The following is a 27,094-nucleotide window of genomic DNA, read 5'->3' as shown; positions in this document are numbered from 1 at the left end:
GGGGAATCCCAAAAGAAACCTGATATAAATCTGTGACTCACAGCCTAGTTAATTACGATACTAATTTTGCCTTATTTCCTTTTCATTGATCTCAACTTGGTTTTAGCAATAGTTAACCATCCAGCCATTGACATTGTTACCCAAACAATAAATACATCTAAGTATTAGATTGATAAACTTGGTGTTGTTGGAAACAACAAAATGCCATTTACTGATATACTGTAAATCAAATAGAGTTATTAATTTGTATTGGTCTCTATCCTTTAATAAATAGTAATGAGGTTTTTTTTTAAATTAAAGACAAAGCAAAACTGAAATCATGATCTAACTAAAGTTAATAATCAAAGAACTCTCTCTTTTTTAAAAATTTGTAATGTTTTGGCTTAGAAAACAACCACAGCTCCCAAATTTTGAAATGCTGTTTACAAAGGTGACCCACTCTGGTCTTCAGATTAAATCCAGGTTTCAGTGAAGAAATTCAACTCAGAAAGAAAAGTGGGATTTCAGTTAGAACAGAAGAAAACACCTGCTGTTAATCCCACACACAAGTGGGGGCTGAGTGTCCCAAGCAGCCACCACAGCTGTGAGTGGAGGTTGACCTCGGCTTGGCTTCTGTCTTGAGCTGGCAGGTGTCAGGACGCCATGCTGTCTGCTCAGAAACACCCGCTCTTGAAGCAGCAGTATTTATTGCTCAGTTTTGAGTGCAAGATTTCATGTGTTCGTGAATTAAGCGTCCTTGCTCCAGGCGCTCCAGCTACAGAGCACTAGTTGACACATGTGGCTTTGGCCTTGGTCATTGGACTTTGAGAAAAGGAGTTGCTTCTGTTCCCTACTGTAATAAAATTTTTTACAGAAAAGCCTTAGAACATGCCTTAGAACCTCACAGAGTGCCTTTGGAAGGCTTGGCCTCTGAAATCTTATTAGCGAAAGCAGGCAGGGGAAGAGGGGAAAAACCTGGGTATAGTCTATATTAAAAGCTGACCTTAAAGTTGTTGGACTTAACTAGGAGTCATTTTTCCTGAATGCCAGTAAATTGTGCTAAGCCAGTTAGTTTTTTGAGGACAGGGACAGTCCACATCTTTTTAAATCAGCCTCTCCCATCATATGCTCTACTAGTACTCAGAACATTGGTGAACTCTTTATAGACATCCAACAGATGTATGTAAAAGTCAAAATAGAGTTCAATGACATGCAACTTAAATCAAGACTAGAGTCTTCATTCTATTGCATAAATATGATGGTAGGAATCCCCTCACTATTCTTTTCCTTTGCTCTACCAAAAATATAATTCGACTTGAACAGAATTAATGAACATTTGTATGTGTGAAAATTACCAAGTAAATTCCTTAGTTTTACAGACAGTAGGTAGACTATCATTTTTACTTACAACTTGATTTATTGAAAATATTAATAAGGATATTAAAATTTTACTGAAAACATTAAGAAAAATAATTTTCTCTTTTAAGAAAGAATAATTTTCTCACTTCAGTGATAAAATAATTTTTTTTCAGTGATAAAATAATTTGCAGATAAGAGGGAAAGGTTTTTATGTTTTTTCCCTATGTTTTTTTTATTGGTGCATTATGTTTGTATATAATGGTGGGATTTGTTGTTACATACTCATACGTGCATACAATAATGACCAATATCAGTCCCTGGCACTGCTCCCCTCCCTCCCCCCTACCACTCCCAGGTCCCTTTCCTCTACTGATCTGAGTGAAAGGTTTTTATCAAGGTCATCCCAGGGTCTAGCTTCCTGTCACCCTCTAGCTCTCCTTGTTTTCTCTCATTTAGACTCTTGGGGTCTTGGGACCAATGTCCATGGCAGTGGGGAATGTGCAGTTGGGAGGCATTTCAGAAGGCACAATGCTGAGGGCAGGTACCAGATACCTGACATGACTCTGAGAATGCAGTTCTAGATCTGTGTTCAAGAGCTTTAGTATCAAAACCCCAGCATTTGAAGTCATGAAGACTGGATTAGAAGCCTGACAGACTCACAAGAGGCCTAACATAGATAAGATTTGAGTTTCATTTAGGACGTTTATGTAAGGATTATCATAATAAGTTCTGCCTTGCATTATGGGAAAGATTAAGCAATAACAGGTGAAAGTTCTTTGTCAATGTAAAATAAACAAAATATGAGACCTGATCTGTTACTCTTAATTTCATGATAACCTCTCAGCTCTAGCTAGAGTAGTTCCTCTGTGACTGGCTCTTAGCAGAAGAAAGTATTTAGATGGAATATTGCTATGTGCCCACCTGCAGAGGCACAGCAGGGGAAACTTAAGATAGGGGTTAGTAACCTTGACTTTACTTCCTGTCTGAGCTTGTCCTTGTCTCCCAATCCTGCTAAAAACAGCTGAGAGATTAAAGGTGACTTAGAAATGCTCCAGTTCCTTACGTTGGGCTGAACCACAAAACATGACTTCATATTTAAGAACTAGAGAAGACAGCATAATTAATACCTCTAGAATGAGTATTTCCCATTAGTGCTTTTGTTCAAAGGCAGAGAAAAATCTCAAAGTGCCTAAAGAATAGACAGCTGCCCACCAAAGAAGAAATTTCTGAAAAGAGACATACATGTATGGTCACCTGATTTATGACAAAGGTAACCTAGTACCACAACGGGGAAAAGATGCCTTTTCCATACATGGTGTTTGGTTAATTTGATATCCACTTAGGCGATAAAGTCAGGATGCTTTTTTCTCTATCATTTACAAAATCAGTTCCTAATGAGTTCAAATCCAAATATGGAAGATAAAATAATGAAGCTTTTGGTTTTGAGACTATATGTAGAAGAATCTCTTCTTGATATTGGAGTAGGCAAAGATTTCTTATGTGAAATAATAAAAAAAACACAACTATAAAGAGAAAAAAATGTTATACTGAGTTTATTTAAAATTCATTTAAAAAACACCTTGAGAAAATATAAAGGCAGTACACAGAATGGGAAAATATGTTTGCATTAACATAGCTGATGAATGACTCATTCAGAATATGTAAAGAGCTCTACTGTGTATCCCTACCCATCTATATACAGATGCATGGCATATAATATGTAATGTGTAATGAACTATAGCAAAGCAGTAGAACAATTCAATAGAACAAGAGAAAAAAGTGTGTATAGTTTATAAAAGAGGATGTAAAATGGCCAATAAATGTATAAAAAGGGGTTCAACTTACTGAACACAGAAGAAATACAAATTTTTAAAAAACATGAAATTATTACACCCCCATCAGAACATATAATGTGAAAAAGATCGAAAATACCAAGTATTGATGATGATGTGGAACAACTGAAGCCCTCATATATTGCAGATGAGGGTGTACATTGTAGAAGCCACTTGGGAAAGCTATTTGACAGGACCTACTAAAATTAAACAGGATACTCCTATTACCCAACAGAAATGAATACAACTTTTCACCAAAAGATTTGTATGAGGCTGTTTGTTGTAGCACTATTTTTAATAGCCCAGAGCTTCTAACCTTCTGGAAACAAACGGGCATCAACAGGAGGATGAATGAATGAATTATGCTATATTCATACAGTGGAATATTAGAAAGCACTAACAACCATCTACAACTATGCACAAAATTATAAGTAAACTGCATACACTTTGATCAAAAACAAGCAGACACTTACTGTGTGATTTCATTTATAAAAAGTTGACAGTGGTCAGAATAGCAGTTAACAAGTGGTAGAGAGTAATGACAAGGACATGTGACAACCAGAGCTTCTGACTTGCTGATAGTGTTGTTTCTTTAACTGAGATCTCCTTGCATAGGTATGTTCAGTTTGTGAAAATCCATTCAACATATCACATTCTGATGACAAAACATAGCTGCATGAATGTCTACATACACACACGTATTGCCATATTCATATTCCAATTATAATACAATTATAGTTCAGAAACCAAAATTTATTGAGAAATGTCATTGACATCTGTATCTTCATGCCCTTTGTATATATCTTCTACTGACCTGATGGATCTATTCAAGCTGCAATTGTTTTTTTCTAAATTACACTTTTTTTTTCTCCTCTCTCTGTTTTTTTCAGGGCCCCCCTGGTCCAAAAGGTGATAAGGTAAGAAAATTCATGACAAAAACTAATTTACTGGAAATCCATATTGGCATGACCCTGTACTGTTATATTTTGACCTTTTTAAGAAGTATCACATATGGATTTTGGCTAAAGCTGTCATCTTATCTTCCAATTATACAGGGAGAACAGGGTGATCAGGGACCTCGGGTAAGTTGTACTTTTCCTATTCTGGGCAGAAAATTAGTTTCCTGCTCCAAACTTAATGAAAGCACCCCACTGTCATAACTGCCCTCGTGCTGCATAATTTAGTAATGACTGACACAAATACCACATTGCTTGTAAGTGACAAAGCTTAATAATGACTAATGTATATATTTTGTGCATTATCTTAACCTGATGCCCATAAATAAAACATTCTGCAATAATTAGACCACTGATTAAGGGGCAGCATCACTTCTAGCTGTCCTCAGCAGCCACCTTCCCAATGACTGTTGGGTCCTTTGGGTTTGCATGCATTGTTTTGCAACATAAAGGCCATGTGGTTTTTTTCTTAAGTTAAACTTTACGTGTTATTGCATAAATGTGCTTTATTACAGATAAAAATATTAATGTATTCTACATATTTATTATTTATCCTGTGTTGGAATAATACTTATTTGTCTGATTTTCTGCATATATTTAGGCAGATAAAAGGTGTAACATGATTTAGCATAGTGAGAGGAAGGGCGATCTTTTATTCTTTTCAAATATGGCCCTTTAAACCATTATAACCAATGGTGAATGCTTTGTTGTTACCTTGGTAGTGCCAAGTCCTCTGCTTCACATCTGTGCCTTATTATCCAAATGTTCAGACATACTGTTCCAATGATGTAGTGGCTCTGTTCAGACATACCTTTCAATTTTCTCATGTCACTATGCACAACAGCAAGTAATTGGTTGAAGAGAGTAATTTTTTTTTCCAGTGGAAAGCACATTTGAAACTTTCAGGTTGAAAACAGAAACTATGTAGTCTTTCTGTAAAGTGTACTGTGTTTAGTTAATTATTGGATTCATTTATACTGCATAGGGCTTTCAGGGGTTCATTGGTTTGTTTTTTGCAAAAACTGCAGTTGATGCAAACCTGAAAGTTTTTTGTCTTCTTATCTCCTTGTGTTTCTTGAACCAGATAGAGGTTATGTTCTGATTTACTTTTCTTTTTATCCTTCATTCTTCATATAGAAATAATGATTACACCTTGGAGAGTTTTCAGGGTACTTATTCTAGCCAGTGACCTGCTTCAAGCTAAAATTCTCTCTTAATGGTCAAGAGAGTAAACTTCATGCTTATCTACTGCATAGAAGGGAATGGACTAAATCTCCCATTCACTTGAACTGATTAGACATTAGCCACTTGCTCTGTAGGTGATGATCATTTCACAAGGCGTGTCTCCACGTATTGATTATCATTTCTTTCTACACTCAATGCCAAAATCACTCAACTTGCCTTTCCAGGTAAGAGGGAAACTGTTTCCATTCTGAGAACTCTTCTTTTGGCAAAGGAAGTGAAGGGGTGGTTCGCAGCTTAGCTGTCATCAGTCTGCATGCAGTTCTCGTTTTCAAAAAGGTGTGTTGGCTTTCATCGTGACCAAGAGTGATGATTGATTATAAAGCTAGGCCAAATTTTCAGGATGAAACTTGAAACCTTCTGAAATTCACCTGGTTTCATGTTGCATTACAAACTAAGACTTGGACTCGGTTCCCTGAAAGTTTGTTCAAAGTTCATGAACTACTTTGACAAACCCAGACTGCCTTTCATATAGATTTCAGCCAGTTTTCACACCGACTGGGGCCAAGTTTCACACGATTCAGGGGCCATTTAGCATTTTGGGTAGAAAAGTGGCAAAAAAATCATCCTATTTTCTCCAGGATTTTACTTTGTATTGAAGGAATTTGGATTTAATTCATAATGTGGGATGGGTCTTCATAGGCAATATCCTAAATGTCCTGGAAGGCATATGTGAAAGAGAATGAGAACCCACTGAATTTACTCATCTTTCCCCAGATTCCTAATTTAGAAACAAAGCAGGTCACATTCAGTGCTCTTAAAATTTTATAAACATTCCTTTCTAGTAAGATAATATTTAAGGTAGTATTAGCTTACTTATCGGGAAATTTATCATGTAAAGATAGAAATGTGAAGATTTCATATTTCCAGAGAAGCAAGAGTAAGTTAGAACTGGAGAATCTTCAATTTCAATGAAAATTAATTATCCTATCAATCATTAAGGCACACTGTTGCAATTAGTGTTAACTGGACACTCTTTTTTATTTTAATGCAGTCTTTGCATTTGAATACCCCATCCATTTTCATCCTATCACAGATTTTGAGTTCCACTTTTTGTTTCAAAGGATTTATTTCTTTAACTTAGCAATATGACCCTCCAAACTCCAGCTTTTCAGGTTTTTGTTAGGTGATTTTCCGTTGTGGATCCCTTACTATTCCTTGAATTTATGTAAGGGTTTTTTTGTGTGTTTCTCTTTGGCTCTTCAAATGCCAAACAGGGGTATATTAAGCCATAATGTGTGATCCAAACCAGAAAAACTCAAAGGTATGATAGAATCGAAAAATGAGAAACTATTTGGAAGTAGATACATATTAAGGCATATATGTGTTCAATGCTATATTTCAATTTACTGTGCATAATATCATGGTGACTGTGAGTCCATTTTTTCTTTCCTCTTCTATAACCACCAAATCCAACCTGCTATTATCTCATACCCTTGATTACTGCAGAAGTCTTCCAATTAATCTTCCTGCTTCCACTCTTGACCCTATATAATCCGTTTTCTCCACAGCCGCCAGAGAGATCATTTTACATTGTAAATTAGATCGTGTTACTCCCTTTTTAAAACCTTAGAATGAAATCCAAGCCACTGTGCTTGGCCTCCACAGACCTTCAAGGTCAGCCCTTGCCACCTCTGTAACCTCATGTCACACTAGCCTTCCCTGTCCCTCCCCCACCTGCCCACCACCCTCCCTCTACTTGTCCTCCCTGTGTTCTTCAGACACATCATAGTCAGACCCAACTCAGCAACTTCTCACTTGCTCTTCAGTCTTCTTGCGATTGGTTCTTCTTATTATTTGAGGTTTCATCTCAAATATCACCTCCTTGGGGAGAACTTCTCTCACTGCCCAATCTGAATCTGAAATGATCCTATTTTGTTTATTTCTTCCTTTGTTGTCTGTAAAATTTGCCCCTCCATCCTGAGAACATAAACTACAGAAGAAGGACCTTATCTCTCTTGTTCACACCGTCTTCACATAGAAAAAGGACTTCATGAATCTTTATTGAACATATGTATAAAATATTATTAAATCATTTCTGCCCTCACGAAGCTGATAATCTCATGAGTGCCTCAGTAAAACTATGTGATTATGTTGTGTGCCTTAAGTAGCTATTCCAAGAGATGCTAGAAAAGTGAAAAATTTTCCGTATTAAGTTATTATGCTGCGGAAGAGAAGACGCTTGAGCTAAGACTTGATAAATGGGTTATCTTTAGAGGACAAAATGAAGAACAAGACATTACACATTCCAGGGGGAGGAAATAGTTTAAACAAAATTATAGAAGTAGAAGATCGAATGATCCATTTAAAGAACAAGAGCATTCTATTTTCTAAGAAAATAGGTTAAATATTGAAAAATTATATCAGGCTGATTAAATGAAGTGATATTATAGGGCCACTTGAATATCTAGTTAAGCAAGCAATAGGGAACCACTGAAGATCTTTTAGTACATCATTTGATATGTATTACCATTGGGTTTTTATTACCAAATATTCTTTATAAAAATCTAATTAAGCTGAAAACTTAGTATCAAAGTGAGAAGTTCAGCAATGGGGAGGGGCCAAGTTGGACAAGCAAGCAAGAGATTCTGAATGGGTCACCAAAATATGGAAGAAAACTCCACTTTCCCCATGGGAGCTAGAGTTTGAATTTATTTTTCTGTCATAATAACAAATATGGAGAAGACAACTGGTGATGTTAGTTATGTAATTCACGATGTACTGTGAAAGTCTCTGTGAATCTCTTTGCCTTTCTCTCGCAATGGCAGGAAGAAGGCTGCTTCAAGTCCACTCATCATGTCTGTGTCTATATTAGCAGGGTGGATAAAATACAGTTCCAAGCAAGCAGAAATTCCCCCATGAATTTGAAAGCAGACTTCAGCTTATGTCTCATTGGTCACGCTGACACAAAGTTATCCCAAAATGGAAGGGACAAGGAGAATGAGATTTGAAAAGGAAAGCCAGATCATCTCACTGATACAGTTTCCCATAAGTGCCAAGCTAAGGCCTGGACACACAAATAAGGAAAATCCCGGGATGGCGTTTGTAGAAGAAACTTGACAAGAGATCTTAAAGCAAAAGGTGGGAGATGGGTTCATTCTCTATTAGATTTTCACTCAGAACCAGTGACCCTGGGTGAAGGTTAAAGATTTTTTTAAAAAGTAATCTCAGGGAGAAAAATGGAAAGATTCCATTTTAAAATGTGAAAATTCAAACTGGAACTTGGAGCTAACTGGATGGAGGAGCTGAAGTTGAAGATAAAGATAGGTTTGAAGTTTCCAGCTTTCTTACTTCATAAAATCAATCAGAAGAAAATCCAGAGTACAAATGATATGTTGAATTTTTAGTTATATTTAATTTGTGATCTCAGTGAGATAGTTCACTGTGATATTATAGCAAGGAGAAACATGATACTGGGTTTCTGAGGTGGTGCTATCACTGGAGGTGACAGTTACAGAACTGAGCTGTTCCTGAGTGAGAAGTGAAATGCTAGGGTCAGAAAAATGGTGGGAGGAAGAGTGAGGGGATGAAGTACTCTGCCTAGGATGGATCCCTTGGAAATATCCATATTTGGGGAGTGGGACTAGGACAGGTTGTCAGCAAAGACAGGGAACATTCAGAGGTAGAACCAGGACAGTGCAGAGTGTGAATACTGAAGGAAGAACTAGTTTAAAGGCACGTGGCCAATAGAATAGTCTTTATAATTTTTAAAAATTATTATAGATAGGGGTAAATCTATAGCCCCAGGAATGAGGTCCATAAAAAGCTTCTGGGTTGGTGTTTGGAGTCCTGGGATATGCTTTGTTAAGTACTGAGAGTAGAGAAGTCAGATGACATGAAGTTAAAAGGTAAATGGGAAGCAAGTTCACCATCTTTGAACACCGTTGATGGCATATGATTTAATGCGGAAGGAAGTAGGCTAAGGTTTCGGGCATCAGCTTTCTATCAGTCTCCTCTAAGCCAGTTTCAAGCTTACAGTTGTAGGTACAGCATAGCAATCATAAATATCAATTGGTTTTATTCAAGACTATAAAATTGGAGTATTAGATTTCTGCAGATGAATGAATTATGGCATTAGAATTGCACTTCCCTGCTCAGTTCCTGGGGAGATGTCATTACAGATTTTCCATTAAACTTTGATTCGTTTTTTTTTGCACACATCACACTTCTGCAGGTAGGTTTTAAGCCTGGAGGATGAAGATGGTGCTTTATCTGTGCCATCGTCACCAGCCCAGGCTTGATTTTCTTCATCTCATCCTCACAGCTTTGCAACATCAAGTTTTGAAGACTATGATGTGGTCCTATAGTGTCTCGTAGGGGCTGAATGACCTGCTGTCAGGAGTTGTAGGGGATTCCTAGACTGAATGGAAGGTGGGCCTAGTAAAGAATACCTTATCTAATAATTGTAATTTCTTATTACTTAGTCTTACCACTTGGTGACTACCTTTGTTGACAAGTTTTAGACTTCATCTCTAGGCCTTCAGCAGTTCCCAGGCATGTGCAAGGCCCTGAATTCAATCTTCTAGAACCTCTCTAGGTAGAACATAGGTAAGCAGGGCAACATTGACCCTCATCCAAGAATGCAAGATTATCCAATTACCTTCTTATAATACAGTTTTTATTTCTCAGCTCAATGGCACTATTGAAAAATTATATACCAAGAAAATTAGGAAGTGTAGATGCAGTGAGTGAAATGACTGTCCCCACGGGTTGGAGTCAGGCTGGACAGGGATCAAATTCTAACTTTACTACTCCCTGTCATTATGGTTATGATAAGGATTAATAAAATGATGTGTGAAAAATCTATAATGAGCCCTTGCCAAATCTTGACTGATAAGTCTTCCAGGATATCATGTGAGGAATCTGGGGTGAAGTAACTTGCCCAATTTGACACAGTTTGTAAGTGGTAGCAATGGAATTCAAATCCAGTTCTGTTACCCTCTAGTTTTTACTATTTCTGGTGGACCAGACTGCTTCCCTGTCAATAAGATAGTCATCAATATCAATGTGAAGTAACAGAGGTTATAGAAGTATCTATGGAGGATGGGAGATGTAGCACAGTGACAGAGCAGTTCCCAGGCATGTGCAAGGCCCTGAATTCAATCCTCAGTACTGAAAAAAAAAATAAAATAAAATAAAAAGCATGTATGGATAAAATAAAAATAGTGGTGATATGTAATTTTTCTTCTTAATTGATGTTAATAACTGAACTGTATGAAAGATATAGCTTACTTCAACACCCCTATGAAATAGTTATTTTTAGATTCCCATTTCATAAATGAGGAAACCTAGACTTAGAAAACTTAACTATTTTGTCCAAGATAACTGAAGTGAGTGGCCAAACCAGAATTTGAACCTAAGTACTTACAAGATCACATTTTATATACACTTCTCTCAATTATCCTCAAAAGAAATTCTGTGAGTTAGTGGAACAAATATGAATATGAATTTTTTTTTTCTGATGAGGATTGGAATCAAGCAGGGACGTGACTTATTCAAGACAGTGCTGGGACCCAAATTCAAATTTCAAAGTCTGCTCTTTCCACAAAGCCAAACTGCCTCCAGATGGTGGCCAGGTCCCTTTCTGACTTTGAGATTCCATGCTTCTGTGAGTTAGATTGAAAAAGTCAGAGAATACTACACAAATATGAAGCTTTTATTTCTTTGCAATTATGATATGCACTGTCCATACAACCCGTGGAGTGCCAGCCCTCCAAAAAGTAATGAATGAATATCACATAGTAATCTTCTAGAACCTCTCTAGGTAGAGCATAGGTAAGCAGGGCAACATTGACCCTCATCCAAGAATGCAAGATTATCCAATTACATTCTTATAATACAGTTTTTACTTCTCAGCTCAATGGCACTGTTGGAAAATTATATACCAAAATCCTGGTTATATTACCGTTAGTAATTTTTTTTCTCCAGGAAAATCTGATGAATGAAGTCTGTTTTCTGCTGTTCTTAAAGCTATTTGTATGTTCTATGGGCTATTTTGTTGATTCTGCTTTTATTCTGATCTTCTCTGCAAAAATCAAATTACATTTCTTGATCAATAACAGGACCTCATTGTCAAGTATAAAACACTGAAGACTCTTCAGGCTTTTCTCATTTTAATCTGCCTCCACTATTGCTACCACTATCTCTCTTCATTAAGTGAAATTTTTGTTTGCTCAGTTCATAAAGGTATCTGCCCTCATCATGAACCACAGCCCTGGGAATCACAGTTCTACCCAAACTTTGATGATAATGGCTCATATTTCTTTTGTCTGTTTTAGTGACTTGAAAACATAGCCTTAACAATAAGCAAAGCTGTTTTAATATTTAATACTGTCTTTTAAAATTGGGAAATGGTCCTGTAAATGTGGCAAATTTATTCATCAAACTGAGGCAATAAAATTAACAAACACTGTAAGTTATCTTTTCACTGTATATTAGTTTCCTAATCATTTGATTATCATTACATTGCCAAATAACCCAGAGCCCTGATAAATAAAAGATTTAGTGGTTATTGGTCTTAAATTATCAGCCAACAGCTGGTTTTAAATGAGTCCTAAGCTCTCACAGTTTCAATAAGCCACCCAGGAGCTCTGCATAGCTATTTTCATAAAATTCCATTCTCTTCCTAGTACATTCAAAGTAAATTTTCATAACAGCTGGGACTATGCAAAGCTGATAGCATCTTTTAAAACATCTTCAGCAAGACAGATTAAGTTCCAGAAAAGGAAAGCATTTAGAAGTTTATTTTATTATCTTAACCTTTGTTGACTTAAATGATTAAACAGATTTTTTGGCCCTGCTAAAACATTTAGGCCTGGATATTAATTTGATGTTCTTATTTATTTAACCCTTGCCTTCCTCTTTAGAATCAATGAATACACTACTCATTGGGTCCTGAATGTATTGCCTATAAAAGGGAATGGATATAACATAGTGAAAGAAATAAATTGTGAGAAAATTATTTTAATGCTCCCAGTTTCAGCACAGTTGGCATGGATACAGCAAGCTCATTATAATGTGCAAATGTTCTTTTTATATTATCCATTTAGGGTTCTCCTTTTGAGTGTTCTCTTTCACCCTTTAAACCGTTAATAGTTGATATTTTGAATTAAACCCAGGTACCTTTTAAAATTTCTCCTGATGTGGGTCAATTTGGAAAATAAATTATTTTTACAAGGGATGGTTGATATGTGGACAATATTTCCCTTGGAATTCAGTGTTGTAAATTATGTGTCAGGGTTACTGATTGAGTGGGTAGACTCGTGGAATAAGAAAAAAGAGGTATTTTGAAAGGTTAAGGAATAATGACCCTGCCTACATCGTATCACTTTAAGTCTTGTTTTTCTTTAATATAAAAAATTATATAAGTGAATCTATCCCTATTGAATAAATCCAATCCCAGCACATCTTCTGGTGAAGAATTCTGGATAACGATGATAACCAATTTAAATAACCATTGGACTTCTGTCTTTTAAGCACAGTAACATTCATGTCAAGTAATTATTTTGTTCCATTTTACAAAGTAAAGGGAAGTTTTCCTCTGTCTACACTTTTATCCACACATCTTACTTCAACTGCAATATTCTTATTTTTACTTTTTGTGACACATACTTTACACTGTTTTAGATTAATGTGCACCATTTCACATTCTTCTTGAAATTGAGTAGAAAGATTTTAGATGAAAGAGAATATGTATCTTATATTTAATATTATTTCTATTTCTTTTGCTATAACTGGTGCCTTTTGTAATATATTAAATAAGTAATTTAAAGACTTCCTTGATAGGTAGCACATTAGTGATCCTCCCTCAAACATAAAACTATACAGAAGATGTTATTCACTTTGCCTTATAGTTAAGCAAGCTAGTTTTTGTTTGAATTCAAATATAAGATTCTTAGATTTGTCATAACTATATAAATTTTAGCAATTATTTGCATTGATAACTGCAACTGAAGCATATAATTAAATGTGGAGGGAATGGTAGATTTGGAGTTGGTGACTTTCAATATTATATAAAAGAGAGTAAGCTTTTAGTCAGTATACTAATTTGTATTTGCAATGGACAAAAATTTCAATTTAAATTATAGTTGGAAGTGTTTATTAAAATGGGCCTATTGCAAATACATAATATAGTAATTTATAAGCAATTTAACAAAATTCAACATTATTGCACCCATTCTTTTTTCCATCAAGTGCAGAATTATATTGCAGCTGGAAAAGTTTGAAGTGAATTAACCAAAAGAAATCAAGAAAGTATGAAATGGCAGATTCTAGTGTTGTACTGGAATTTAGAGAAGGGGCTAGCAGGCCCTTTTTGATTCTTCCTCGTAGAAGGGCTGGAACAAGGGCTTATGCATTGACAGGTCATGTTCAGGGGGAACAGTTCCTGTAGGTCTGGATGAGATGGGTCTCTGGAAAGTCATTTAATGCCAGACAGCAGCATCCTTTCATAAGCATACCTGACTAATGTGTCCAGCAGCTCCTTGTAGTAGACACAGTCTGTAAATCACAGTTGGCAAACAGGACCGGCTTTGTAGGAAGAAAGATGTCAGTTACAAGGTCCAAATTCAAATGCAGTTATGCGGTGACTTTGGGGAAAGTAAGGAAACTTGACTTTTCATCTCTTAGAAGTCAGCTAAACTTTGAAGAATGCTGGCTGATATTAAGAGAAACCTTTGCTGACCACTAATGAGCTAATAGTGTTTCTTTTTTTTTTTTTTTTTTCTTTTCTTCCCCCCTGGTTCTGGGGATTGAACCCAGGGTCACTTTACCGCTGAGCCACATCCCCAGCCTTTTTTTTTTTTTTTTTTGAGATAGAATCTCACTAAGTTGCTTAGGGTCTCATTAAGTTGCTGAGGCTGGCCTCAAACTTGTGATCCTCCTACCTCTATCTCCGAGCTACTGGGATTACAAATGTGTACCACCACACCACATCTGATGCTTTTTTTTTTAAGCACAGAGGATAACAGTAATAGTAATAATGCTAAAGTAACACAGTTGTTTTCACAATTCTACTACCATAAAAAACTTCTGGGAGTTTTTCTCATGCTTTATTAGCTTGTGACTTCAGCATGAATCTGGTGATAAAGGTGTCAGTGATGAAAAGGTGAGATTACAAACCTCCAGTGCAGCATCCAGAACATCAATCACCTAAATCACTGTTTCTAGTCAGCTTTACAGCCTGAAATAATTTATAAGAATTAAGAATTAAGCCTGGATTGATGGCACATGCCTGTAATCCCAGAAGGTCAGGAGGCTGAGGCAGGAGGATGGCAGTTTAGCAAGGCCCTAAGCAACTTAGCAAGACTCTGTCTCAAAATAAAAAATTAAAAAAAAAAAAATGGGCTGAGGATGTGGCTCAGTGATTAAGCATCCCTGGGTTCAATCCCTGGTACCGTAGATAGATAGATAGATAGATAGATAGATAGATAGATAGATAGAGTAAGTAGGAAAATTATGGTGGGGAGGTAAGAAGAAAGAAATTGCCACAGCAGGGTGACAATGCTGTTCTGGCTTAAAGCCCACGATTGTGGTGTGCAATGGCAGAACTAACTGTAACCTTAGGAAGTACAAGGAAACAACAGGTGGCAATTTCTACCTCTTTCGCCATGTCTTCAAAAGAATGTGTCAGCCCGAACAGTCTGAGTTTGTTGGCAGAGAGAAGAAAGGCTTAGAGAGATACCATCCAACTTTTAATTAAGAATAATATTCAATTGTTTTCTAGTATATTTTTATTCTTTGGGCCTTTTGTCAGGCTTCCTATTTTTAGAAGTTGAGTCGATCTGTTTATCTAGACTATTTCAATTGTGGCCCAACCTTGAAATCTGTCTCCAGAATCTTGACCTCACCATCACAAAGAGGAGACATCACTTTGAGAGATTTCCGGGATGGCCAAAAGGAAATTCTTTCACTCATAAGATAGGACACACAGGATGAAGGCTGTGCGGACGCGCATGTGCTAACCAACCAGGGAATCTTCTGAGACATGCCTTCACTCTAAGTTACATCTGCTATGTTGTTTTGATTGTCTTCTGAGAGTTTCCCAAGTTGTTTCTCAGACTAAGAATTATCAAATGATTGCCTTTTTTGCAACCAATTATTTAAAATGCTGTACTGTGCTTCATTCTGTGTGACTAATTCTTAGACTAACCATAGATAAATTTTATATACACATTTATTTGTATATTTACCCATAATGACTCTTGCCTGTAATATCTGTGAAACAGAGTTGTCCACAAGTACAGGTTTTTTAACCTGTGCAAGCTCTAAACACAAATAAATATGAACCTATTCTTATTTATATTCTAATCCCTATTAAGAAAACATAGGTATGTGTTCAAAGCAATCTGTACAGTTTTCTGGATAACTCAATATATATTTCATAAACTCCTTTTTAAAATAAATGGCTCTCTATTCAGTGTGGAATTTTAGAATTAAAGACAACATAATTAACCTTTAATAATTCAGTGCTTAATTTTTTTTCTTGCACATTCAGCAAACAAAGAAAACTATTTGTATTGTTCCCTTGCAAAATTGCAGAGAGACAAGCTCAGTGACCATTATTTTTTTAATGTATTTTTCTTTTTTAGTTGTAGATGGACACAATACCTTTATTTTATTTATTTTTCTGTAGTGCTCAGGATAGAACCCAGTGCCTCACACTTGTTAAGCGAGTACTCTACTACTGAGCCACAACCCCAGCCCTCAGTGACCATTCTTGACTAGCACACCAAAAATGATTCTGATTCCAAGATACAGTCAGTCCACTGACAGTTGTCTTTTTTGTTTTGTTTTGTTTTTGTTTTAATTAGTTATATATGACAGAATACACTTTGATATATCATATATAATGGAGTATAATTTCTCATTCTTCTTGTTGTATGTGATGTAGAATCACACTGGTCATATAGTTATATATGTACATAGGGTAATAATGTCTGATTCATTCTACTAACTTTCTACCCCCAAACCCCCTCCCCTCCCTTCACTCCCCTCGACCTAAAGTAACTTTATTCTTCCCTAGGCCCCCCATGGCTATTGTGAATTAGCATCTACATATCAGAGAAAACACTTGCCTTTTGGGTTTTTTTTTTTGGGGGGGAATTGGTTTATTTCCCCCAACATGATATGCTACAGCTCCATCCATTTACCTGCAAATGCCATAATTTCATTCCTCTTTAAGGCTAAATAATTTCCCTTTTCTTAATTGCATGGTAATGGAGGGAGACCCTCATTGTTATACAAAATTGCATATAAGAGGTTGTGAGGGGAATGGGAAAATAAACAAGGAGAGAAATGAATTACAGTAGATGGGGTAGAGAGAGAAGATGGGAGGGGAGGGGAGGGGGGATAGTAGAGGATAGGAAAGGTAGCAGAATACAACAGTTACTAATAGGGCATTATGTAAAAATGTGGATGTGTAACCAATGTGATTCTGCAATCTGTATTTGGGGTAAAATTGGGAGTTCAAACCAACTTGAATCTAATGTATGAAATATGGTATGTCAAGAGCTTTGTAATGTTTTGAACAACCAATAAAAAAAAATTACAATCAGCATACTATAGTGACATAGCTATACCAATGTTTATTGCAGCTGAATTCAGAATAGCTAACCTGCGGAACCAACCTAGATGCCCATCAATAGATGAATGGATAAAGAAACTATGGTATAGATACACAATGGAATGTTACCTAGCAGTAAAAGAGAATAAAATTATGGCATTTCCAGGTAAATGAATGAAGCTGGAGAATTTTATGCTAAGTGAAGTAAGCCAATCCCCAAAACTAAAGGCCAAATGTTTTCTCTAATTAGTGGATGTTGATCTGTGATGGGGAGGGGCATGGAAAGAATGGAGAAACTTTGGATTGGGCAAAGGAGGGGGGGAGGGGTTATGGGGCTAGAAAAGATGGTGGAACTAGATGACATCATTACTCTAGGTATATGTATGATTGCATGAATGGTGTGTCTCTACATCATGTACAACCAGAGAATTGAAATGTTTCTATTTGTGTTTGATGAATTGAAATGCATTCTGCTGTCATGTACAACTAAGTAGAACAAATAAAAAAAGAAAGAAAAAGGCTAAATAATATTTCATTGTGTATATATACCACATATTTTTTATCCATCCATCTGTTGAAGGGAACCTAGGTTGGTTCCGTAGTTTAGCTATTGTGAATTGAGCTCCTATAAACATTGAAGTAAGTGGCTGCATCACTGTAGTATGCTGATTTTAAGTCCTTTGGGTATAAACAGAAAAGTGGGATAACTGGGTCAAATGGTGGTTCCATTCCAAGTTTACTAAGGAATCTCCATACTGCTTTTCATAGCGGCTGCACCAATTGGCAGTCCCACCCGCAATGTATAAGTGTACCTTTTTCCTCACATCCTCACCAACATTTATTGTTGTTTGTATTCTTGATAATTGCCATTCTAACTGGGGTGAGATGAAATCTTAGTTTCATCATAGTCTTTGAGGGACAAATGTTTGCCTTGACTTAAATGTTAGAGAAAAGTTGAAAACAATTCCAGAGAAGTCAGTTGCCTTTTCTTAGGTGTCTTATTTCCTTTTCTTCCTTAGTGGTTGAGAAAGTCTAAAATGTCTTAGAATGCCAGTACCAAAATTTCTTTTTAGAAACAAACTGATCCTGAGGAGTCTCTTATATATTCCTTGCAGGCAACAAAAATTTTAGTCTTGTAGTTTTTTAGCCTTGATTCTATCCCATCCTCAACTCATTTTTATCCTACTGAACTGTTCTTTGAGAAGGTAAGTTTTGAAAAGCTTATAAATCATTAGCATAGTTTTATCAGGTGTTTTGAAAACCAGAAATTATTTCGTTTTTTGAGGATGGCTGGTATCCATCATATGACAGAAAACCACTAGTTTCAAGTTAACCATTTTCACTGAGTTTTACATTTCTGTCATACTATGTTCTCATTATGGAAATCATTTATAATCTATTTGATAATAACTAATTTTGATGAAATTATCAAAATTTCATCAAAATTAGTTATTTTTTAAATAACTAATTATTAAAAGAGACTATTCTACCTTTTAACCACCAATTGTTCTCTCTCTGCCAGATGTTTATATTCAGAGCTTCACCCCATGACACATGCCATTTTTATTTGGGGGCATAGATAAAAAATGCATTATTTTTGTGTCAACAAAGCAAAGTTGCTAAAGGATCTTCAGTGTTAGGGAACTCTAGAACACAACGTTAGAAAGCCATTCTCTGTATGTATATTTTTGCTCAGTATGAAATTACTTTTCAGTCTTGTAACCTTTGTTTTAGTAGTCATTTACAATTATTCCATAATATTGTAAAAGGAAATGGGTTTTGAGGAATTACAGGAAGAAAGGACTATCTGGAGATCTATTAAATACTTTGGATCTGTTCAGAAAGTTAATGTGGAGATTTACAACTTCACCCTTCATCTTATGTTTTTAGGCAGAAAAGTCAAACAGAATTGAAATGGAGACAGCTCTTCACATCACCATTACAGTGGTGACTGCTCCTGCTGTAACTCTATGCTGGTCTGTGGTATTACTTCCACTTTGGAGCCGTGTCCTTCTAATAAAAAGTGTTAGGGAAGAATGCAAAGTTTGAGTCCGGATATCTACCCAGAATTTTGTATAGTAATGTGACCATAACTCTAGATTTTTAAAATGTGTCAAATGAAATGGCATGTGCCAACATGGTTGTAGTTTGAGAAACTGTCACAACTTATACGGGATTTTTTTTTTTCAGTGTAGAGACTAACGTCCTGGATTGTAGTGGGGGAAAAGAGTTCAATGTCTCTATTTTTCCTTATTGGAATGTTTGCTCTATTTTGTGCAATCTTCTCTCTGTATTTTGAGTTAATAATACTCAAGGGAACAGATTAGAGGCTGCAAACTGGTAGCTTATGGACCAGGTTCCAGTAGTTTATCTTATTGATTTTCCCAAATTAGTTGCAAACATTTTGATATTGAATAATTTATATTAAAATCTTAAAAATTTCTCTTGGAAAATGGGCAGATCTGGCACTCTTGGGTCCAGCTTTTTGTTATACTTTGAGTTGGCAGAAACTGAATGGAGCTCCTCTGCTATAAGTGGGATGCAAATTCTGCTTACCTATAGGGACACCCAGCCTGCTTCGTTGTTTATTGACATACAGGTGTGATCCCTGCTGGTAATGGACTTTTTTCAATATTAAGTTTTTTCTACTTCTGCTATTACGATACTATGAACTTTTCCATCTTAACATGCAGTCAGGTGGGTCACAAAACAGTTAATACTAAATCATTTATTCCCTGGGAAAATAATAATATTATGGCCTTTAACATAATTTACATACCATTTGGTTTAAAATTACATGGAATTCTTATACAGGTGACTGTCCACTGGTGCTACTGGAGAATTTTATTAGTATACCAAGTCTGGTCAAAGGTTAAAATTAGTATTAGTTCAAACTTGGTAGTTTTATATCAATATTCCAATATAATGTATGTTTTCTTTAAGAATTTTTTTGTCTAAAATATAAATTACAGAATAACAAATTTTCAGAAGTTACCTGTCACATATAGAATAGACTAACAAGTAAATAATGTTTAAATGATAAGTTTTAATCCCTTGATAATATGTTTAAAATTAGAAACATCGCAGACTTTGAAGGATAACCCTAGAGAGTCACTCCTTTGAGGAAAATGTCATAAATTTAAAAATTTATGCCAGGTTTTTTCCCTTTATGTTAGCTGATTACTTAAGGCAGTTTAGTTTAGATACCTGTACAGGGCAGAGCTCAAGTTCATGGATATTTAAAATCATGTTATAAAGTTGTTGTGTGGCTTTCTTTAAAATCACATGATTTCTTTTACAAATAATAGTCAGCATATGTTTAGAAACAATTATTTTTTAACACATTGTGCGTGTTTCCTGGGTTTTTATAGGTGGATTAATTGATACATTTTCCCTTATTAAAAATTATAAAAATTATTAAATATTATAACAAAATTGCCTTATTGAGGCATCAATAAAAAAAACAAGGGTATGGATTGTTTGGAATTATCTCCAATAGTTGTACTGACAAATCTTCAGAGGGAGAACTCATTTCAGTGCATATTGTTTGATTATTTTTTCTGAGTCCTCCTTATTATAAAACTGATTTGAAGCCAGGTGTGGTGGTGCCAGCTTGTAATCCCTGCAGCTCCAGAGACTGAGGCAGGAGGGTTGCAAGTTCAAAGCCAGCCTCAGCAAAAGTGAGGTGCTAAGTAACTCAGTGAGACCCTGTCTCTACATAAAATACAAAATAGGGCTGGGGATGTGGCTCAGTGGTCAGGTGCCCTTGAGTTTAATCCATGGTATTCCCTCTCAAAAAAAAAAAAAAAAAAGAATTGAAACCTGATTTCTCTGAGTGCAACAAAGAATTTGAAAGGGTGGTCCAAAGTGTTCAAAAAAAAAGATGACATAAAAAACATATATATTTCCATTTATGCAAAAGAGTTATGTACATCTGCAGATTTTTTCCTACTGTGTTTTTAACTACCAATAATGTAGTAATTACAAGCTAGCTTTTATTAGAATTAAAAGTCATTTGGCAATGCCATAAAGAGTTTCCAGACAAATATCATGTTCTATTTTAAGAGAGTGGCAAGGAGGAAGATAATACGGTTAGGAGAAATTCACTTTCTGCCCTATCAAACGTTCTCTCATAACTACAAAATTCTACAGCCAGACAATTGCCTAAACCTCCTCAGGGGTATCCAAATTTATGGTTCCCAAATACTATTCAGGCACCTCCAATGACAAGGAGCTCACTCTCTTACAAGCAGACTCTTCTGATTCTAGGCAGTCCTAAATATTACAAACAATTCATTTACTGAGCAAATATTATTGCTCCTGCCTTTGAATCAGTGTTGACTTTTCTCTATTTCCTGCATGTTTAGTTTTAGTCCTGTATTCTGAAATAATTACTCTTCCATAGGACAATCCTTAAGTGAGTTTGTAAAAATCCTGCAGCCCAAGGTTAGAATGAACCCCAAGGTCCTGCTTGTCCAAACTCTTATTGGGTACATCCCTCGACAAGAGGTGGCCTAGTGAAACTGAATACACTTCCGGTGGTGCGGGTTATGCACTGTGCTTTCTACTCAATGTTAACTCTATTTAAAGTACTTCTCATGCCAGGTGTGATGGTGCATGCCTGTTACCCCAGTGACTTGGGAGGCAGAGGCAGGAGGATTACAAGTTCCAGGTCAGCCTGGCCAACTTAGTGAAACCCTGTCTCAAAAAATAAAAAGGTCTGGAGAGGTAGCTCAGTGGAAGAGCACTCTAGATTCAATCCCCAGTACATACTTACCTACAAAAATAAAGAAATAAATACCTCTTATATCCCAATTCCTCTTCTGCTCTAACCACATCTCCTTTATGTATTTGTCATGTGCCAGTTTTGTTACTGCTTGTTCTCTGAACATGTTCCTGTTTGTGTCTTCGTGAAAGGGTAAATAAATGCCCAGAAATGAAGCCCATAATCTAGGTATGGTCCAGCCCAAGTAAAGTGCAATAGAAGCAACTATTAAGTTCATGTTAATAGAGCCTAGAATTCGATTAGCTTTGGACTACATTGGCATCTATACCATATAGTAATATATAGGTTTATTATCACCTTAAATTCTAAAGTCTTTTACTATTATGAATGCTCAGCTCCTTGATTGTGCATTTACGTGGCATCACTTGTTTATTGAATCCACATTCTTTTCCTTACTTCTTTCTATCCCCACATTATTATAATGTGTTCATCATTTCATTCTGCTGACGTCCCTCTCTCTACTGATCCTGCAATCCAACAAGTATCATTTTCCTTCTTTCCCCCCATTTTCTGGAGTTCTGAGATTCAGAAACAGATATACATGTATAGACAAAAATTATTCCCAGATCACAAGTCTGAGAATCTGATTGGTTGATACAAATGTTGAATGGGTCAGGACCAAGGGCATGAATTATGTGATCAGTTAAGCCCTATTTTCTAGGTAGATTGTGCAGCCAGTTATAAATTCACTGATTTTAATAGATTTTAGTTCAGGTTTCTCAGGTTAGTATCCAAAGGCAGGCAGTACAAGAAACTGACAGATCTCTTGCTGTAATTCAGTTATGTATGTACCTCCATCTACTAGTTACCCTTTTAAAAAAAGGAAATAAATACAGCATTTTAAAACTGTACTGCTTCTGTAAACGTTCACCAACATTCCTTTTAGTCACCTGTTACAGCCTTGATTTACATCAACACAAATTTTACCAGTCTTTCTATTTCTTGTTCTGTTTCTTCTTCCACTTTCCACAAAAGTAGAAACTGTACAATTGGATCATGTTTTGAGGGGAAAAATGCTCGTTATTTTGAAAGTAATTTCCTCAAGCCAAGACATATTTAGATCCCCAAGGTTTTTGCTTTTATAGTTTCTTTATTTTTCTTGGTATTGAATAGTTCTGATATTTATGGCAATTTTTAATGCAAATAGCTATTTTCTGTTTGACAGAGAAATAGAAACGAAAATGAAATTGGTTCCTATTGCTTTCTTCTTTCAACTCGTAACCTTTTACTATAGGCCTATTTCTTCATCATTTTGCTCTTTCTGATTCTATCTGAAAAAATACTCTTCCTGAGTCTCTTAGAATTTCACCTCATGCCCTGAGGGCTCCACATACTCCTGACACAGATCATGGTGTACCATCCCCTCTGCCTTAATTTAATTAATTTGACTTTCACTTCCTCTTTCTTCCTCTCCTTTTATCCAATTAGACAGTCATAATGAAGGAAACCCTACAAAGAATAAGAGAGTAGAAGGAAGTCCACTCTACTTCTTAATTATTAAGAGCTTACAATCCACAAAGTGGATAATGATACTTTGTACAAAAATTGATTCAGGCATGTCCTTTGCACGTATTTTTTTTTCCTCAATCGCGTTTGTTTTATGTCACTTTTCAACTTCCCTGGTATTTCACAATTTCAAGAAATAGGACAATTGTACAATTGATGTTAATGAATCTTCACCTCATCTGGATGTAATGTTATGGAGCTTTGTCCCATCGCCGTGAAATGATAAATTACTCTTCCTCTCTTTTCGTTTCATTATTGTTAAGAGCCCATGTCAACCAAGGAGAATGGTTGACAGTGCCTTATGTAAAAATAAGCAATGCAGTTTCAGTAATGACATGACAGGCCTCCATCTTGTAATTTTTTTAGCCACATATGGGAATCATAAAAGTTGTAGCTGATGAGGTGATAGAACTGGTACCTTATCTAAGTATCCCAGATGCCACCTGGTTTTTAACACATAAACTGTGTTCCTTATGGGTACTGAAATTGGAGACCCAGTCGAGAAAAAAAAGGATCTATGAGGCACATCTGTATTTTGTAAATTGGGCTATTACTTTTATATCTTTTAAGACATCAGAGAAAGTTTTTTCCTTGGTCTTGATTGTGTATGTATTCAAACATAGAACACTGTCAGTCTTCTATTTGTTGTCAAATAAAGAAAATACATACATCATTTAACATTTACTAAATTGGAAGATCATGTTATGCTTTGAATTAGTTCATGAAATCATGGGAAGAAAAAAAATCTAGCTTCTGTTGTATATGGATGAATTCCTTTGACAAATGGAATATTAAGTACCTTTAAATTGGGAATTGATCCCATTAAAAATTGCATATAAAGCTTATTTTGAGACCTCATTTTCAGTTGCTTTGGAAAACAATGAAATCTTTATTCTTGACTTTTTGACTGGCCTATGATCATGTAAGTATTTGAAATTTGAAAGTATAAAAAGAAATTTGAGGTATAAAATATCAAATATCATCACCAGTATTATTTCAAGTAAACCATATGTGCAAATATACATATCACTTTTAGAAATTAAATATAATAAACACTCTAGCATGTGATATACAGCTTAATATAAAAATGTACTGCATTTCCTCATCAACCACAACTAGGAAATTAAAACCAAAAAAGTAGGATTTCATATTATAATTTCTAATATCCATATAATTATAAACTTTAGATTTAGTTTCCCAGAAGTCAGGAAATTCTTTTCCGAGATTCCCAGAGAAACCATAATTCTCATGTAGATTACACAGCCCTTTTCATTGAGAGCTCAAATCATGGGCCTCCTTCCCAAAGGATGCATCACTGTGGAATCCAATTCTCCCTTTTAAAAAGGAATTACACCTTGTTTTGTGCTTCTTGTAGAGATACTGTATAGCAATCATATTTTGAATTTTTTATGACTTAACAGTGCTCTGAATTATAGCCTGAGATTGATACGGTGAGAACTTGTAGGCTTTTCTTCAATGCTAAGGCAGCAAAATAAAGTACCCGTCAGTGGGGTAAGCATTTCCGTTATGTGACACAGCCCTTCTACAGTAGTTCTGATTCTAACTCAACATTCAAAAGTATCATATCACTGATCTTTAACTGGTGGTCTTTGCCCAAATCTTACCCTCATATACATTTTCATTTGGATTATAAAATGCATTAAACTAAACTGGAATTGGTAACTTGGATTTCTGGTTTCTCCTGAAGCAAGGGCAGATTTAGAAGCATTAGGTCTGCTTTCTCCTGTGGCAAAAATCAGTTGAATGGTGATGGCTTCCTGGTAGCCCCAATTGTACTCTCCTCTTCAGCCAAGTCCCCCCACTTCCTTTGTGTTAAACCTGCTTCTTTATGTCATCTGCTTCATCTTTATTGTTGTTTTGTGTTTATTCCGTGTACACAAGAGATATCAAATCTAATTAATTACAGGGTTACTTAACTAATCATATGTTCTAACTCACAGTCTGTAAATGGAAACATGAAGATTTCAAGAGTATCTTCAAGCTGCAGCCTCTATTTTAGTTTTTGTAATTTAATCCTGGGAAACACTAAAAATTGGAATGTAGACTAAATGGGAATATTACAGAACAGAAACAGATTAGCCAGATTGGCAAGTGAAGAAAGTACCTGGAATAGTACCACCATGAGTAACAGTACTCTCTGGTGACTCTACTAAGTACTCCATTATCTTTGTTACTAAGATCACTTTTGGAAAGTTCTGGTATCCCAAGGGGTATCAGGCATTTACTGTGGGCTGAATTTTATTTATGGGGAGTGGTAAACTTCACAGGTTGAATAAGAAGTACAAAGATAGCTGTCTGCCCAATGTAGCTAAGGCCCATGGGACTCTCAACAGCTTTTTTATGAAGTGGCTGCCAGGCATCTGTCTGCTCTGTTGGAACAAGAAAAGAGGCTACCATACACAGTGCATGCCCAAGGAATTTTAGAGTCAACTCAATCTAATCACATATACAAATGAAGTTTAGCCAATACTCATTAAGTCAGAACACTAAATTGAGTTTCTAGGGAAGGTTAGACACATTGGATTTTTCTCTCAGCATGAAAAATGCTAAAAAATTGAACTTTTCTCACAGGCCACTGGACAAATACCTATTTTCCCTTCAGCATCAGGTGCCCCATCAGCTAATGAATCCCCTATTTGCTTGACCCTCTTCTTTCGTGAACCAAGCTGTGCCTCCTCTGCCAGATGTAAACTCTTTCCCTTCAGAGAGTGGATAGGGCACGTTCAAGCTGAGGTGAATCTTTGGCTTGGCAACCACAGCTGCAGAACTCTCCAGATTTAATAGAAATGTGGGTAAATCAAGTACAATGTTGCTCACTATAATCCCAGCTACTCGTGAGGCTGAGTCAGGATTGCAAGGTTAAACCCAGCTTGGGCAATTTAGGGAGACTCAGTCTCAAAAAATACATAAATAAGTAAAGACTGAAGATACCTACTACATCAAGACCCCTGGATTCAACCCCAAATACTACAAAAGAAAAGAATAAAGTGTGAGTGCAAAATATTATTGTTTTGTTCACTACTGTGATTTTCTACTACCTTATAAGGAGGATTTCTTGAGAATTAAAAATTATTAGTAGGAGGTCTACAATTCATCAATTTGCATTTCAAATGCATATTGAATGAAATTCAGATACAGCTGAGTTAAGAGCTTAGTTTTACATTTTTTAAAGGATATTCAAACAAATTATTATGCAGTATTTGGTAATCAAGTTGATTTTCTAAAAAGACTTTAAGAGAATTTTTATTGATAAAAGATCAAAATTTTTACATTTTTCTTTTTCATTTACTTGCAATACCTATGAGTTTATTTTTTTATGAAATATGTGGGTTTTTTTCATGAAAGCAAGTAATTAAAGATATATACTAGATGTAAAAGATATATACCAGATAATAATTGATCAGGCTAGTTTTTATTCATACATAAACATTTTAAAAAAATTTTTTAATTGCTACAAACTTGCACAAATTACATAATTCATATCATCTATTTAGGCTGTGCATTTCCCAGATTAGCCTAAATAGTCTGGGGAATTTTATAGTCAAATTTATCATTTGAAATAAAATTCATTGCCTTAAGTGTAAAGTGTCCTACTTTTCTATAATTGTTCTTTCTGGTAAATGGATTTTGTCATGAATTTTGGACTAGACTCACCATCCCTTCTTGAAACCCTCAGCATAAGATGTGCTTCAGAACTTCAGGGATTAGGGATTGTCTGTGGCTCATGTGCTACATATTGTCTGACACCCTTAAAAAGACCTGGGATACCCTGTAATCAAAACATCAAATTCTGCAGTGCAACATATGCATAGTTACACTAAGAAGGATTATTAGGAACCATAAATAGCCT

The 27,094-nt window shown here is 35.7% G+C and overlaps 1 protein-coding gene across 14 annotated transcripts in view; it reads left to right on the top strand.

The window, feature by feature from the left end:
- Positions 1-27,094, top strand: part of Col25a1 (collagen type XXV alpha 1 chain) — a 469,539-nt gene that overhangs the window by 310,505 nt on the left and 131,940 nt on the right. For all 14 annotated transcript variants that reach the window (XM_048813730.1, XM_048813728.1, XM_048813727.1 and 11 more), the window contains exons 6-7: positions 4,061-4,087; positions 4,226-4,252. In XM_048813730.1, coding sequence (XP_048669687.1) covers positions 4,061-4,087; positions 4,226-4,252 — 54 coding nt within the window. The remainder of the gene's footprint in view (positions 1-4,060; positions 4,088-4,225; positions 4,253-27,094) is intronic.

The sequence above is a fragment of the Marmota marmota genome, unplaced genomic scaffold, assembly GCF_001458135.2.
Source record: "Marmota marmota marmota unplaced genomic scaffold, marMar, whole genome shotgun sequence".
Lineage (NCBI taxonomy): Eukaryota > Metazoa > Chordata > Mammalia > Rodentia > Sciuridae > Marmota > Marmota marmota.
This window is presented reverse-complemented; position numbering and strand designations above follow the sequence as displayed.